The sequence below is a fragment of the Asparagus officinalis genome, chromosome 3 (genome assembly GCF_001876935.1).
Source record: "Asparagus officinalis chromosome 3, Aspof.V1, whole genome shotgun sequence".
NCBI classification, from domain to species: domain Eukaryota; kingdom Viridiplantae; phylum Streptophyta; class Magnoliopsida; order Asparagales; family Asparagaceae; genus Asparagus; species Asparagus officinalis.
Window position 1 is genome coordinate 31,612,928 of NC_033796.1, and position 14,722 is coordinate 31,627,649.

The 14,722-nt window shown below is 40.8% G+C and overlaps 1 protein-coding gene across 1 annotated transcript in view; it reads left to right on the forward strand.

Annotated features, from left to right (window-relative positions):
- Positions 12,634–14,722, forward strand: part of LOC109834891 — a 3,963-nt gene continuing 1,874 nt past the window's right edge. The window contains exons 1-6 of the mRNA XM_020402909.1: positions 12,634–12,884; positions 12,981–13,216; positions 13,295–13,504; positions 13,577–13,619; positions 13,792–13,862; positions 13,952–14,329. Of these exons, the coding sequence (XP_020258498.1) occupies positions 12,662–12,884; positions 12,981–13,216; positions 13,295–13,504; positions 13,577–13,619; positions 13,792–13,862; positions 13,952–14,329 (1,161 nt within the window). The 5' untranslated portion in view covers positions 12,634–12,661. The remainder of the gene's footprint in view (positions 12,885–12,980; positions 13,217–13,294; positions 13,505–13,576; positions 13,620–13,791; positions 13,863–13,951; positions 14,330–14,722) is intronic.

A 14,722-nucleotide genomic window follows, 5' to 3' on the forward strand; every position in this document is an offset into this window, starting at 1 on the left:
GTGCGCCAATGTAAACTCAAACAAGCAATATGATTATGGAGTTCGGTCTTTCTGACCTATGTCTTTGCTCCCTACTCCCAGGGAGAATCCACTACACAACCGGATTTTTAATGCTCACCCGAATAACGTTTACACCTCCACACTCGGTTTTCTAGCTCACCAAAAACTTTACAACTCACACTTGTAACTACCCAAATAACACCTCAAGTGTTGGCCTCTCATGTGTCTCCCTCAAGTGCTCGGAATTACTACCTCTCACTAGACTTTACTACCGACGCCACTCCTCTTGGGACCGACCACGTCTCTCACCTCTACACTCCTCTTGATGTATTTGTGTAATACAATGTGACCTCACAATAAAAGCACAAATACAAATTATGTTCTCTACAAAGGATAAGAACTCAATGTAAGCTCACTCTCAAAGATACACAATCCCACAACCTAATTATACAATATGTGTAAAATACTAAAGCTCAAGTGGGTGTGTGTAACAATGAGATTTAATAAATAAAACAAATCTAAACTCAATTATAAATCTAGCTTTAATAAAAATGATAAACAAACAAATATGTAAATGTAAAGCTAGATAGAGTTTAGAAACACTTCTCTAAAGATGACAAGAGAGAGAGAGAGAGAGAGAGAGAGAGAGAGAGAGAGAGAGAGAGAGAGAGAGAGAAGAGTAAAGCTCAAACACAAATGGTGATTTCCTCTAGCTCTTGTGAAAATTTCTTCACAAACCGAAACTTGAAACCCTTAAACAAACTTGTAAAACTCTTTTAAAACTTTTCTCTTCATTGGTTTTAGGTCTGAGGTATGAGCGGTATTTATAGAGACCCTAAAACATAAGAAAAACAAAGCAAAAAGACAAAAAAAATTAAAATAGGACAAAGCTAAAAAAACTAGCCGTTACAGGCGTCGGTCGACTGATGAACTGAATTAGTCGACTGACGAGCTGACCATTACAGACAGCTAACAGCTTATCAGTCGACTGATGAATCTCATCAGTCGACTAGTCAGTCGACCGAATAAGAAAAAACCATTAATGATTCTAGGCAGTTTTATCAGTTGACTGAACACTTGCATTAATCGACTGATAACATAATTTCAGCCTGTAATGAATAGTAAAACTAATTTTTAAAGTACCTTTAAAAATAGCAAATAAATTCTAAAAATTGTAAAACTTTGAAAAATATATATAAACATGATAATAAACATGTTGCAAAAAGAAAATTTTAAATTACATTTCATATTTGTGAAAACTCATCATTTTGTAAAAATGTCCAAAATATGAAAAGTTGATAGACATGAAATTTAATGTTTTAACATAAACCAAGATTTAAAACTTTGTAAAATGATTTTATAGACTTAGTAAAATATGTATATAATGATTGTTAAGTCCATAAACAAATAGCTCAATATTTTCACAAATTTATATTTATATAAACTTGAAAACCAAAAACCAAAATTGTGTGTGTGTGTGTGTGTATATATATATATATATATATATATATATATATAACCAAAATGTGTATGTGTGTATATGATTGAGCTTAAAGTATCAACACACATAATATAATCATAAAACTAAATTACCTAAGCTTGATAGATCTTCATAGAGCTCTTCTTGGTAAACTTACGGATGAAGCTTGAACTTAAAATTTTAACTTGAATTGCATTGCTTCACTCCACTATTTCGCCAACCTTTATTGGATATGATCATTATGAAGCAATTTCATCCAACCTCCGACCCATTGTTTGCCTAGAATAAATAAGAAAACATAAATACTAGACAAACAATATTAGTTATAAATTATTTGTTAAAACATCATCAAAACAAAAAGGCCAACAGAATAAATGAGTGCATGAAAATTACATACACCAACTGGATATATGGCAGGTACAACCAAGGAGAAATGATTCATGGATGTGGAGGCAATTGCTCAAAGTGAGGGATATGGCTTTTAGAAGATTATTTTGGAGATAGAAATAACCTACAAAGAATTATGAATGATTGTTATGTGAATGGAAAGATTCAGATATCTGCTATATATAAAGCTCTGACTCGATCATCAACACATGCTACATGGTCGGATACAATTTGGGGAGGCCTACACTATCCTAAACATTCAATTATACTATAGTTAACTACCCTCTTCAGGTTCCTGACAAAGGACAGACTATGTAGGCTGGGAATGCTGAATGAAAACCAGTGTATCTTGTGCTCGGCTCAACAGAAAACATGCAAGCACCTGTTTTTTGAATGTCAGTATTCTGCATATATCTGGAATGAAATGATGGAATGGTATTATCAGCTGGTATAGCATAAATTTGAAAGGGAAGGGATTCATGAAGAAAATAAAAAGAATGGTATTATCAGCAACTGTATATTGGATTTGGAAGGAGAGAAATATGAGAATCTTTTAGCAAAAACTTCATACACCTGCTCAGTTAATCTGAGAGGTGCATATATCTATCCTATCAAAAGTGTTAAATGAAACAATCCTTGAACATATAAAGGAAAAAATAGAAAGAATGTAAGCTAAAATAGCTTGTTGAGAGACTGTAATTTTGTTATTGCCAGGCATGAACTTGTGAAGTTTTGATGTACTCACATTTTCAAAAACTGAGAGATGAATAAAAGTTTTTTTTTTCATTGACAAAAAAAATGACTTTGAAGAGAGGTCTCAAATATTTTCTCTCTCTATAAAGTGAACACTCCATGTACTTCAACATAGTTCTTTAATATACTGTTTTTCTCGTGCATCCAAATAACAATCCTTCGATGCCCTATTTTATATTTTTTATTGGCTATTTACGTTGTCTTTTTTTAATAAAGTTTGCAGGTCTGTCTGGAGACCTGCTTAAAGTTCCGAGTATAAAAAAAAAACTATTTGCTATTTATGTTATCTTTTTAATAAAGTTTGCAGGTCAGTATGGAGACCTGCTAAAAGTTCCGAGGAAAAAAAAAACAATATTTTTAACAATATCCAAGTAGTGGATTACTATAAACTACCATAGATATAAGGGTATCATGCTATAGTACTTCTCTCACATTTGATTATACTAACTGCGTATCAAGCTAAAGATTTTCTTCCATAATTAACTTCACGTATAACTAATGCTTCGTCTCCGAATATCTGGTCATTGGCTAGTGGGTAAATAAAAAGGCACAAAAAATCAAAATCTGTGCAGTTATCTTCGTTGTCATCAAAACTACGCGAGAATCAAACAAAGACTTCAAATCAAGTCCCAGGAATCTTTTTCGATCACCAACTATTAGTATATATGTATCTAATTACGGATCTGTCTTGTTTTAATTACTTCAACTTGCTGTTCAAAATGTTATTTTAGGGTTTCTTTTTCAGGAAACACCATAAAATATAGTGGTTTTTTCCGAAAAATCACCACAAAATTTTTAGTTTTCATAAAACCACCATGAAAATATGAACCTTTTACAAGTGCCACCAAATCATAATTTGCATCAATATTTTATTCAAAACTAGTATAAAGTGATATAAATGCCCATTATGACAAGACTATGAAAGAGTGAGTGGTCGTATTTAGAGGAAATTAAAAACTATGTTTCAGAAGGAAAGAACGACCCTTGCATTAGTGTATTCATATCCAAATATTTATTCTTTTATATTTATCAATATTATATATCTAGCAAATAATTAAAATCTATAACTCTGGCGACTCCACTTAAAACTGAAATGAGACCCTCTCCTCATACATAGTGTCCTAATATTTCCTAATGTTCAATCTTGGCCATTCATTTTACACATGTGGGACCCATTGGAGGGGATGGAGGGTGATGGAGGGGATGAATGCATTAGGAAACATTAGGAAATACTATGCATGAGGAGAGGATCTGGATCCCTTAAAACTGATTTAGTGGAACAGAATCGGTTTATGTCATGACCCTAGTTCGATAGGAACTAGACCAAGACTTAAAACTGCTTTTGCTGGACCAAATTTGGGGCTTAAACTGATTTTGTTTTGACCCCTTCCCTCATGTGTAACTAAACTTGTTTAAGTCATAATTGATTTAAAGACTTAGATGCAAAACTAACCCTATTATTTAGTGTCTACGACCAGCTAGCATGCAAGTACAACTACTTCCTCACATGTCCACCCACCAAACAGCAACCTCCGCACGCTTACAGCACAGCTTTAAAAAAGTGAGATTAAAAGGGGAGCAAAAGCTCTGATCACCAAATTAAGATACATCACTAATAATTAATTAACAATACTAATCTCATTCTTATTCCACCAAAATCCCCCTCCGTCTCTCGATTGGCTAAAGCCCACATGGGACGAGCACGATTCCCTCACCGATTACGAGGAGGCTGGCTGACCGTTTGAGCACGCCAAGTGATGCGCCGAAACAGGAATTAAATTGCATAAATAGAGCATCACATCACCAGTTAGTTCTCGGTTTGGGTGCTGAGGTCCAAGTGTCAATCATCGCCCTATCATTCTCTCACAAAGGCCGAGGCAAAACGGGAAGCTTTCAATTGATCAGCCGACATCTAAGTGAGCTCAGGAGATGTAGATGTCATCCCATTGGCCCAAAAGGAGATACACAAATTACATGGTTGAGATTTTTGCGCACCCAAAGGATGGAGATCTGCCTTGGTCGAGCTGAAGCGTGACGTGGAAAGAGATTCTTGAATTAGATGCACAGGGTTTTATCATTAACCATGTATATATATATATATAGTTAGTGCGTAGCTTTTAAAAAGATGCATCTACTTAATTTGGAAGGGCAAAAAAAAAAAAAAAAAAATGATGCGGAACAACTAATTAAAATGAGAGAATGAGATTGTCTAACACTAGTAAAAATTGGATTATTGTAGACGGATTATCCTAGACGGAAATTTTTCCGTCTAGGATGCTAAATACCGCGACGGAAAATGTCCGTCTGTACTGTTCCGTCTGGAATAATTTATTCTGGACGGAAATTTCAGTCTAGAGAGTATTATAGACGGAAATTTCCGTCTAGAATAACTACTGTACATTTCTTTTGTATTTAAATTTCAAAAATACGTGGGCCCCACTATTCCAGACGGATATATCCGTCTAGGAAGTATTACAGACGGATATATCCCACCTAAAGAAAAAAAAAACCCCCCCTTTTCCTTTTAATCCTCACGAAAATTTCAGATCTCCCCCCTTCTCTTCGATCTCCTATCCAAGAAATTTCAGATCCCCTTCTCTTCGATCCCCTCACGAAAATTTCGGATCCCCTTCTCTTCGATCTGAGCTAGGGTTTAACCCCTCCGATCCCAGCCCTTCGAACCCCCTCGCTTCCCCTTCGATCTCAGCCACTCTCTCGGGGATCGTCGCCGGCGAGAAACCCCGCTGCCGCCGAGGAACCAAGTTCTGACTCTCTCGGGGATCGTCGCCGAGAAACCCCGCACGCAGGTAACCTCTGTCTCTCCGATCCCCTCTTCCCTTCTCCTCTCTCGTCGAAACCCTAGATCTGAGCTAGGGTTTCGATCTCCCCCTTTCTCCTCTCTCTCCACTAGTGGAAAATAGCTATTTAACGACGGATAAATAGCGACGGAATTTTCCGTCGCTATAACCCTCTTTATAGCGACGGAATTTTCCGTCGCTATTTATCCGTCGTTAAATATGTATTACCGACGGATATTTCGGTTTTAGCGACGGATAATTTCCGTCGCTAATACCTATAGCCACGGATTATTAGCGACGGAAATTTCCGTCGCTAATAACTTCTTTAGCGACGGAAATTTCCGTCGCTAAAGAAATCTGGTGGGAAAAATTTTTGGGCGCGGGCGCCCAAAAATTTTGGGCTGCCCGCGCCCGTAAAAGACCCCCTTTCCCCCCCCATCGCAGCCGATTTCCCCCCTCTCCTCCTTTCCCCTCCCCCCCACCCTAGATCGATCCCCCTCTCTCCACCGCCGCCGCCGGATATCCGCCGCCGCCGTTCTTCCGCCACCGCAGGCGTCCCTCTCTCTAGCCTCAGGTAACCCTCTCTCCTCCCCCCTCAATCTCTCTCTCTCTCTCTCCTTGTCAATCTCCCCCCCTCAATCTCTCTCTCTCTCTCCTTGTCAATCTCCCCCCCTCAATCTCTCTCTCTCTCTCCTTGTTGCATGAATAACTTGGTAATTGAAGCCCCCAACTATTTAATCTTGAAAAAAACCAAATTTTTGGGTCTGGGCTTTGAATGGTGATCGAATTTTTACTGTTCATGGACGAATTTTTTTTTTGACTGGTGGCTGAAATTTGGCCGAATTCCATTCTTGTCTTTGCTTTAATCTCGAAGTTGTGATGAACCCCCATGTTGAGCTTCGAATCTGACCACGATTTCTAACTCCTCTTTCTTTCTTGAACCTGACAGGAAATAACCCTCTTTGGTATTTGACGAGCTTCGAGCTCCCTCCTTGATCGCTTCATCGACTCCAGGTGAAAATCGCCCTTGAACCCTTCATTAACTTGTCTTTGTAACCTCGCATGTAGACATGGCTGAGACCTTAGTTTCCTATCTGAATATTTGTATACGGGATGAATCGAAGCCAAAAGCTTGTTAACTTGGATTTGGTTACGGCAGAATTTTGTATAACTCTTGGTTGATGCTTGACGACTTGGATCCGAACTTGTATATTGACTGAATTTGTATGTAGTCGAGTGATTTAGTTATGAACTTGGCATGGTTGGTACTTGTATATGATTCAGATTCGAACTTGCATATAACCGAGCTCTTGTATATGATCGAATTCATATGTAACTGAATAAGGAGAGGGTTAGGGTTAGGGTTCGGTGAGGGTTAGGGTTAGGGTTAGGCGAGGGTTAGGGTTAGGGTTAGGGTTCGATTAGGGTTAGGGTTTGGGTTTGGGTTTGGGTTAGGATTAGGGTTAGAGGAGGGTTAGGTGAGGGTGGAGGTGATGTTGAGGGTGAGGGTTAGGGTTAGGGTTAGGTGATCGAGGGTGAGGTGAGTGTTAGGTGATCGAGGGTGGGGTGAGGGTGAGGGGTGATCGAGGGTGAGGGTTAGGGTTCGGTGAGGGTTAGGGTTAGGGTTAGGCGAGGGTTAGGGTTAGGGTTAGGGTTCGATTAGGGTTAGGGTTTGGGTTTGGGTTTGGGTTAGGATTAGGGTTAGAGGAGGGTTAGGTGAGGGTGGAGGTGATGTTGAGGGTGAGGGTTAGGGTTAGGGTTAGGTGATCGAGGGTGAGGTGAGTGTTAGGTGATCGAGGGTGGGGTGAGGGTGAGGGGTGATCGAGGGTGAGGGTTAGGGTTCGGTGAGGGTTAGGGTTAGGGTTAGGCGAGGGTTAGGGTTAGGGTTAGGGTTCGATTAGGGTTAGGGTTTGGGTTTGGGTTAGGATTAGGGTTAGAGGAGGGTTAGGTGAGGGTGGAGGTGATGTTGAGGGTGAGGGTTAGGGTTAGGGTTAGGTGATCGAGGGTGAGGTGAGTGTTAGGTGATCGAGGGTGGGGTGAGGGTGAGGGTTAGGGTTAGGGTTAGGCGAGGGTTAGGGTTAGGGTTAGGGTTCGATTAGGGTTAGGGTTTGGGTTTGGGTTAGGATTAGGGTTAGAGGAGGGTTAGGTGAGGGTGGAGGTGATGGTGAGGGTGAGGGTTAGGGTTAGGGTTATTTGATCGAGGGTGGGGTGAGTGTTAGAGTTATGTGATCGAGGGTGAGGTGAGGGTGAGGGGTGATGGGTGAGGGTGAGTTTGAGGGTTAAGGTTAGGGTTAGGGTTAGGGGAGGGTGAAGGTGAGTGTGAGGGTGAGGGTTAGGTGATGGTGAGGTTGAGGGTTAGGGTTAGGGTTAGGGTTAGGGTTAGGTGAGGGTGAGGGTGGGGGTGGGGGTGAGGGTGAGGATAAGGGGTTAGCGTAACTATTATACGAGGGGTGTAAGGAGTTCACAAGGCTTTCTTTTATGCTGAGGCTTATTCATATTCAAAGGATAATATCTTATCCGCATCTCCCGCCTATTTTTGTGCATGAGGAGATCTTGGCCTTTGATTGATAAATCAAAGGCCAAGATCTCATTAGGAGATATTAGGAACCCTCTCATTAGTAGAGGATCCGGATCCGATTAAGTACAGCGGGTAGGTGCTGCCGAAATTTTGACGAAATAAAAGTACACTTGAACACACGTAAATACATATACACGCTACGTTTACATACCTAATGGGATAGAAGCCTTCCTCTGACAGCCGATCACACACACTTGTCCTATAACTTAAAATGATATATGTAGGGATATGCTCACTTCCATTAATTTTTAAATTCTAGATGCGGACAATTCCTGACAAATCGTTCATGGGCATACCACGTGATCGAAGGCATCTAGACACTCGATACAAGGATGGGATAGAAGCTTTCTTAGCCTACTCTGACACCAACCCTCTACGGTCACTCAGCGGGTTGATTTTTTGTCCTTGTAAGAATTGTAGGAATGATAAAATGCTCACTAGGAGTGACGTAAGTTTCCATCTGTCAATCAATGGATTTGATAGCTCTTATGTATTTTGGAGTCATCACGGTGAAGGCGTCCCGGTGATGCAATTAGAGGAAGAGTTTACTGATGTCGACAATCCGACAATTGACACAACTGATATGTTGGAAGATATTCTTACCGTGCCGTCTTCGAGTGATGTTAACACTACTGATATGTTTCAAGATGTAGCCCGATTGATGAGACTTGTTGAAGAAAACGAGTCACCGTTATACGAGGGTTGCACCGAGTTCACAAGGCTTTCTTTTATGCTGAGGCTTCTTCATATCCAAACACTCAGTGGGATGGCTGTTACACATTTCGATATGTTATTAGACTTGCTCAGGAAAGTCATTCCAGGCGGCGAGAAGAGCATCCCCACAACTTATTATGAAGCTCACAAGATTGTTGATACCCTGGGTCTTGATTACAAAAAGATAGACGCCTGTCCTAATGACTGCATCTTGTACAATAAGGGTAATGAAGGTCTAGAGGAATGTCCGACGTGTCATGTATCACGCTGGAAAAAACATACGGGCACATCTGAAGGCATATCATCCAATAAACAGAGCAGAATCCCTGTGAAGGTTCTCCGATATTTTCCTATTATTCCTAGGCTGCAGAGGTTTTATATGTCTGCCGAGCTGGCTGAGAATATGCGATGGCATTCGACCGATCGTAAAGAGGACGGGAAATTGAGACATCCTGCTGATGGTGAGGCATGGAAGCACATCGATCGTATATACCCTGACTTTGGTAAGGAGTCTCGGAATATTAGGCTGGGGCTTGCTAGCGACGGATTTAATCCGTTTGGAGTAATGAGCTCTGCTTGGTCTACCTGGCCAGTGTTGCTGACACCGTACAACCTGCCGCCGTCGATGTGCATGAAGCAGCCATACATGATACTGTCACTCTTGATCCCTGGAAGATATTCTCCTGGAAATGACATTGATGTTTTCCTCCAACCATTAATTGACGACTTGAAGCTTCTCTGGGATGAAGGCGTCAGCACTTACGATGCTTATGGTAAGGAGGCTTTCCGTATGCGTGCAATGGTCATGTGGACAATTAATGACTTTCCAGCATATGCTAACTTGTCTGGATGGTCGACGAAGGGTCAGATTGCTTGTCCGGTTTGCATGTCAGATTATGAGGGAAAGTTCCTGAAATACAGCCGCAAGTTCTGTTATTGGCAACACAGAAGATGGTTACCTACAGGGCACAAGTTCAGAAAGTTAGTAGGAAAGTTCGACGGCAATCCAGAAAACAGACCGGCACCACCAAGGCTGACCGGGGAAGAAATATTTGAGCTTCTACATCCTCTACCTAAAAAAATATTTGGAAAGAAAAGATTCAACAAAGAAAATCCATTTGGGGTTAGGAGAAAAATATTGAAGCAAAATTGGAAGGGAAGGGGAAAGGGTAAGCAAACAAGGATGGGAAATAAACCTCGCACTGTCCAATCGCATGTGCGTGTCTCTAAGGGTACTGAACTTCCGCATGGATGGTCAAAATTCAGCATATTTTATCAATTGCCATATTGGAGAAGTTTAAAAATACGTCACAACTTGGATGTCATGCACATCGAGAAGAACATATGCGAGAATCTCTTGAACACTTTGTTGCAGGACGGGAAAAAATCAAAAGATGACTTAAGGGCACGTCGAGACCTAGCAGAATTGAACATCCGTCCCGAACTGCAAGCTATAGATAAGGGTGACGGAAAGTTTGTACTCCCAGCCTCCCGTGTCACACTGTCGAAGGATGAGATCCATAATATGTGTTTATTTCTAAAGTCCGTGAAGACACCGGATGGTTATGCTTCAAACATTTCAGCAAATGTGCATATTGAGGACAGGAAAATTTTGGGACTCAAGACACATGACCATCATATTCTATTGCATCAACTTCTCCCGGTTGCGTTGCGACATGCTGAGAAGGAACTCGCGATGGTGGTAATAGAATATTGCGGTTTCTTCAAGCAGTTGTGCTCCAAGGTGATTGATGTCAGGGAGTTTGAAGAATTAGAGGGACGTGTAGCCAATACACTGTGTAAAATGGAAATTCTATTTCCACCCTCGTTCTTTACGGTCATGGTGCATCTCACAATACATTTAGCATATGAAGCCCGCATCGCAGGACCAGTTCAATATCGCTGGATGTACCCTGTGGAGAGGTATTTATTATTATAATGCTCAATTAATATTTGTTAAATTACGTATATCAGTTTTATTTTGTCACAAATCATGAAACTATATGCTTGTAGGTATTTGGGTTTCATGAAACATTTGATGCATAATCGTGCACGTCCTGAAGGATCGATAGCAGAGAACTATATAAGTAATGAGAGTTTGAATTTCATCTCTCGTTACTTGCGGGGTGTGGAGACAAGGCTCAACCGTCCCCAACGAATAATTGACGGAACATTCTATAATGATCGTGGGGAGGACACTAGATTCCCCAGAATGGAGCTAGATCAAGCCCACACATATATCTTGAGTAATGATACTACATTTAACATATACTCGGCGTAAGTATTTAACTGTTTGAATCAGATCATATCACATCACAATAACTATCTCTATTTAACTGTTGTAAATGATTTTATTCTAGGCTTCACATCCGATATGTCCAGACTATTCTTAAATGCAGAACAAAAAACAAAAGAGTTATGGACACACACTCTAGACAATTCCCTGCATGGCTGAAGGGTGAAGTAAGATTTATTTACATTTCTGATTCGTATATCAAATATGTGCCTGCCAACAGATATTTAAACTATTTGTTTCTTTTCTTAAAGGTTGACCGACGTATTACGAATGGGGTTAACCTGCCTGAGAAAATATGTTTATATGCCAGAGGTCCTTCTAACGTGGTTAAGCGTTATGGAGGCTACTGTATCAACGGCTTTAGGTTTAACACCATCGGTTTCGAAGAGAGACGACAAACGCAAAATAGCGGTGTGTTCTGCTCCTTCTCGCAACTGTCATACGCTAGTTCAAAAGATCTAAATCCGATACAAGGTGAAATCTATTGCTACGGTCAGGTAGAAGACATTGTGGAGATTTTCTATGGGATTAATAATGAAGTCAGACATGTGATGTTTAAGGTTCGTTGGAGTGAGCTGAAAAAGGCGAAGGATGACTACGGTTACACACTCGTTAATCTTAACAAGGAAATATATCAGACTGAAAAGTACATGTTAGCTGCTCACGCAAAACAGTGCTTTTATGTCAAAGATATAATGAAAAATGACGAATGGGTTGTCCTTAAGAATCCGCCTAGATCCTACATTCATGAAGCCGTGTCTGACGAAGATCATGAAGATGTTATCTTGGCCGACGAAACAGTTGCTGAGTTTTCCTTGACACAAAATAATCTGGTGGATGAAATTGCACTGGCGCGCCCTGATGTACCTGCGATTATATGTGAGCCAAGGCGTAAAATCAAAAAACGAGTCCACGGTAGAGTCGATAAAACTATAAGGACAGTCCTTTTGTCTGCACGCACACGGTCGCAGGCTAACCGCACACGGTCGCAGAGTAGAGCCTCAACATCATCATAATAATATAATGCTTGGTTATGATTTAAAAAGAACATTCATGTATCTGTTTGACTGGTTAACATGTATCAGTTTGTGTTATGTATTATAGTATTGCATTTATATTATCTGTTTGACTGGTTATCATGTATCAGTTTTTGTCATGTATTATAGTATTGCCTTTATATTATCTGTTTGACTGGTTATCATGTATCAGTTTGTGTCATGTATTATAGTATTGCCTTTATATTATTTGTTTGACTGGTTATCATGTATCAGTTTGTGTTATGTATTATAGTATTGCATTTATATTATCTGTTTGACTGGTTATCATGTATCAGTTTTTGTCATGTATTATAGTTTTGTTGGGTACTCATTATGTTTTCAAAGTATAGATGACAAAAGGATTACGTAAGAGAGCGCTTGAGAGAGTTTTTGGTAGACATTCTGGAGGCGACGCACATGGCTCTACGTCAGGTATTTTTATTTATTTATTATATCTGTACATTTCTATAAACTATTAATACGAGCCTAACATTATTTTTTCACATTTCCTACGCAAGCCGCATCGCTGCTACACATGACGGGCCGCCACAGGACACAGGACGAGGAGATGCTCTACCTGATGCGGAGACACTCGTTGATCCTGCCCAGCATGCAGAGATGCCGCCGTCGCCTCCTCAGGCTGCAGATGTATTGGAGGAGCGCCGATATGAGCCATATAGCGCAGCTGTAGAAGCTGCGCCACTACCGCCGGATTCTATTCCGGATCAGCGAGCCCACGACCCGGCCAAGGTGAAGGAGGATTGGGATGCTTATCATGATTTGCGACTTATCGCACAGCAGAGGTATGAACAAGCAAGGCGTAGATGCCTCGAATTGAAAGGTGTGTATAGATTTTTATAGTTTATATGTTAATATTTTAATTTGTATTATCGATATTGATTGATTTATATTTCGCCTGAATTTCATTTTTTCGTAGGTACCGAGCGACCTACTAGGCGCGGCCGCAGTGGTACCAAGCCAAAGAACCTCGTCCCAGATATTCGTCGGAGGGCCGTGATCCGATGGGAGAACGGCGTGCCTGTCGGGCCATTTGCTAACTCTTTCAACAATTTCCTCGCCGCTTTAGCCAGGAGACATGATTTCTTCAACATATATTTGACGTGGAAGTCGCAGCGGATTGATGCGCTGGTGGCTTGTTGGCGATATATATGTGTGAGTCATTTATTTTATAGTTTATATTATTTTGTTTAACACACTGATTTGTATCTCTTTTTTCATTGTATGCTGAAGCGATTTTTCTTTCTTGACGATTACGCTTATGCCTGGACTTACTGCTTCACGCAAATCAATCTATCGTTCAAGAGGTGGCGGTCAGAGCTGAAGAAAAAATATTTTACTCAAAGAACAGAAGATTGGGAGCGTTACTGGCATCTTGACGAGCGCGCCGATGGAGTTGATTTTTTTGCACTTTGCGATTATTGGGACACGGCCGAAGCTCAGGTATTATTGAAGTATATATCTTCGTTTATTGTTTGAAATTCTATATTATATCTGTTTAACATTCTTTTGCAGGAACAAGCTGAAATAGCAAGGAGGAACCGCAATGCACCACGCAGTTACGAGCATCACGGGGGCTTCAGGTCCTTCAGCCAGCATTATCATCAATTGGCGCTTGAGGTATATAATATATTAGCTCTTAGGTTATCAATTTGAGTATAATTTATGTGTTATGAGTTAATGATATATGTGAATAAAATAGGGAAGGGGAGAACTCGGGCATTTTGCAGATCGTATTCTGACTGGTTGGAGTCCAAATTACGCCGATGAAGTGAAGAAAGCGCAGAACCGGGATCTGGCTGTAAGTAGCAGTTAATTTGTATATTTAATTTTTATAACAATGCATTTTAAATGTGTTAGAATTGACCGGGTTGTTTTGGTATATCGCAGGAGAAATTACATGCTAAGGTGCAGGAGCAATTATCACAGACTCAGGTCGATTCTAACACTCCGACCCGATTAAGTAGAGAGGAGGAGGATAGCATCATCGAGACCGTCATTGGACCGAGTAGGAAGAACAGATACAGGTGGAGAGGATCCGAGCATCGGCCGTACGAGTCCAGTAGCACCTACGAGTCTGCAGCTCCACCAGGATGCAGTTCTTCTCAAGACCCGACTATGGAGCAGCGGATGAAAGCGATGGAAGATTGGCAGTCGCGTCGGGAGTCGGAGCTACTCCAGATGGCGGAGGAAGAACGGAGGCGCCGGGAGCAGAGGGAGCTGGAATTCACCCAGTTCATATCGACTCTGCCTTCTGATGCTCAGGAGGCATATAGGAGACGGTTTTTGGCGGATCAGGTAATATATATATATATATATATTTCTTTTTTAATTAAATGAATTAAATATAAAATTCTTACTTAGTTACGAGTATGCCATGTGACTAAATGATATCACACAAACTGTTACACACAAACTATATCTCTCTCCGAAACACAACTAAAATTATATACTTAATGTTTTTATGTGATGGTGGTGTTGATGGTGCGTGCATGCGTAGCGATGGTTGTATTGGATAGTGAGTTGGTTAGTTAGTTGTTATTTTGTTTTGTTGTGGGGCGTTCGTGTGTAGGGTCGTTGGTTATGTTGTTGGTTGGTGGGTGTTTTCGTCGTGGTGGTGGTGGTGGTGGTGATGATGATGGAGGGGGAGGGGGTGGGGGG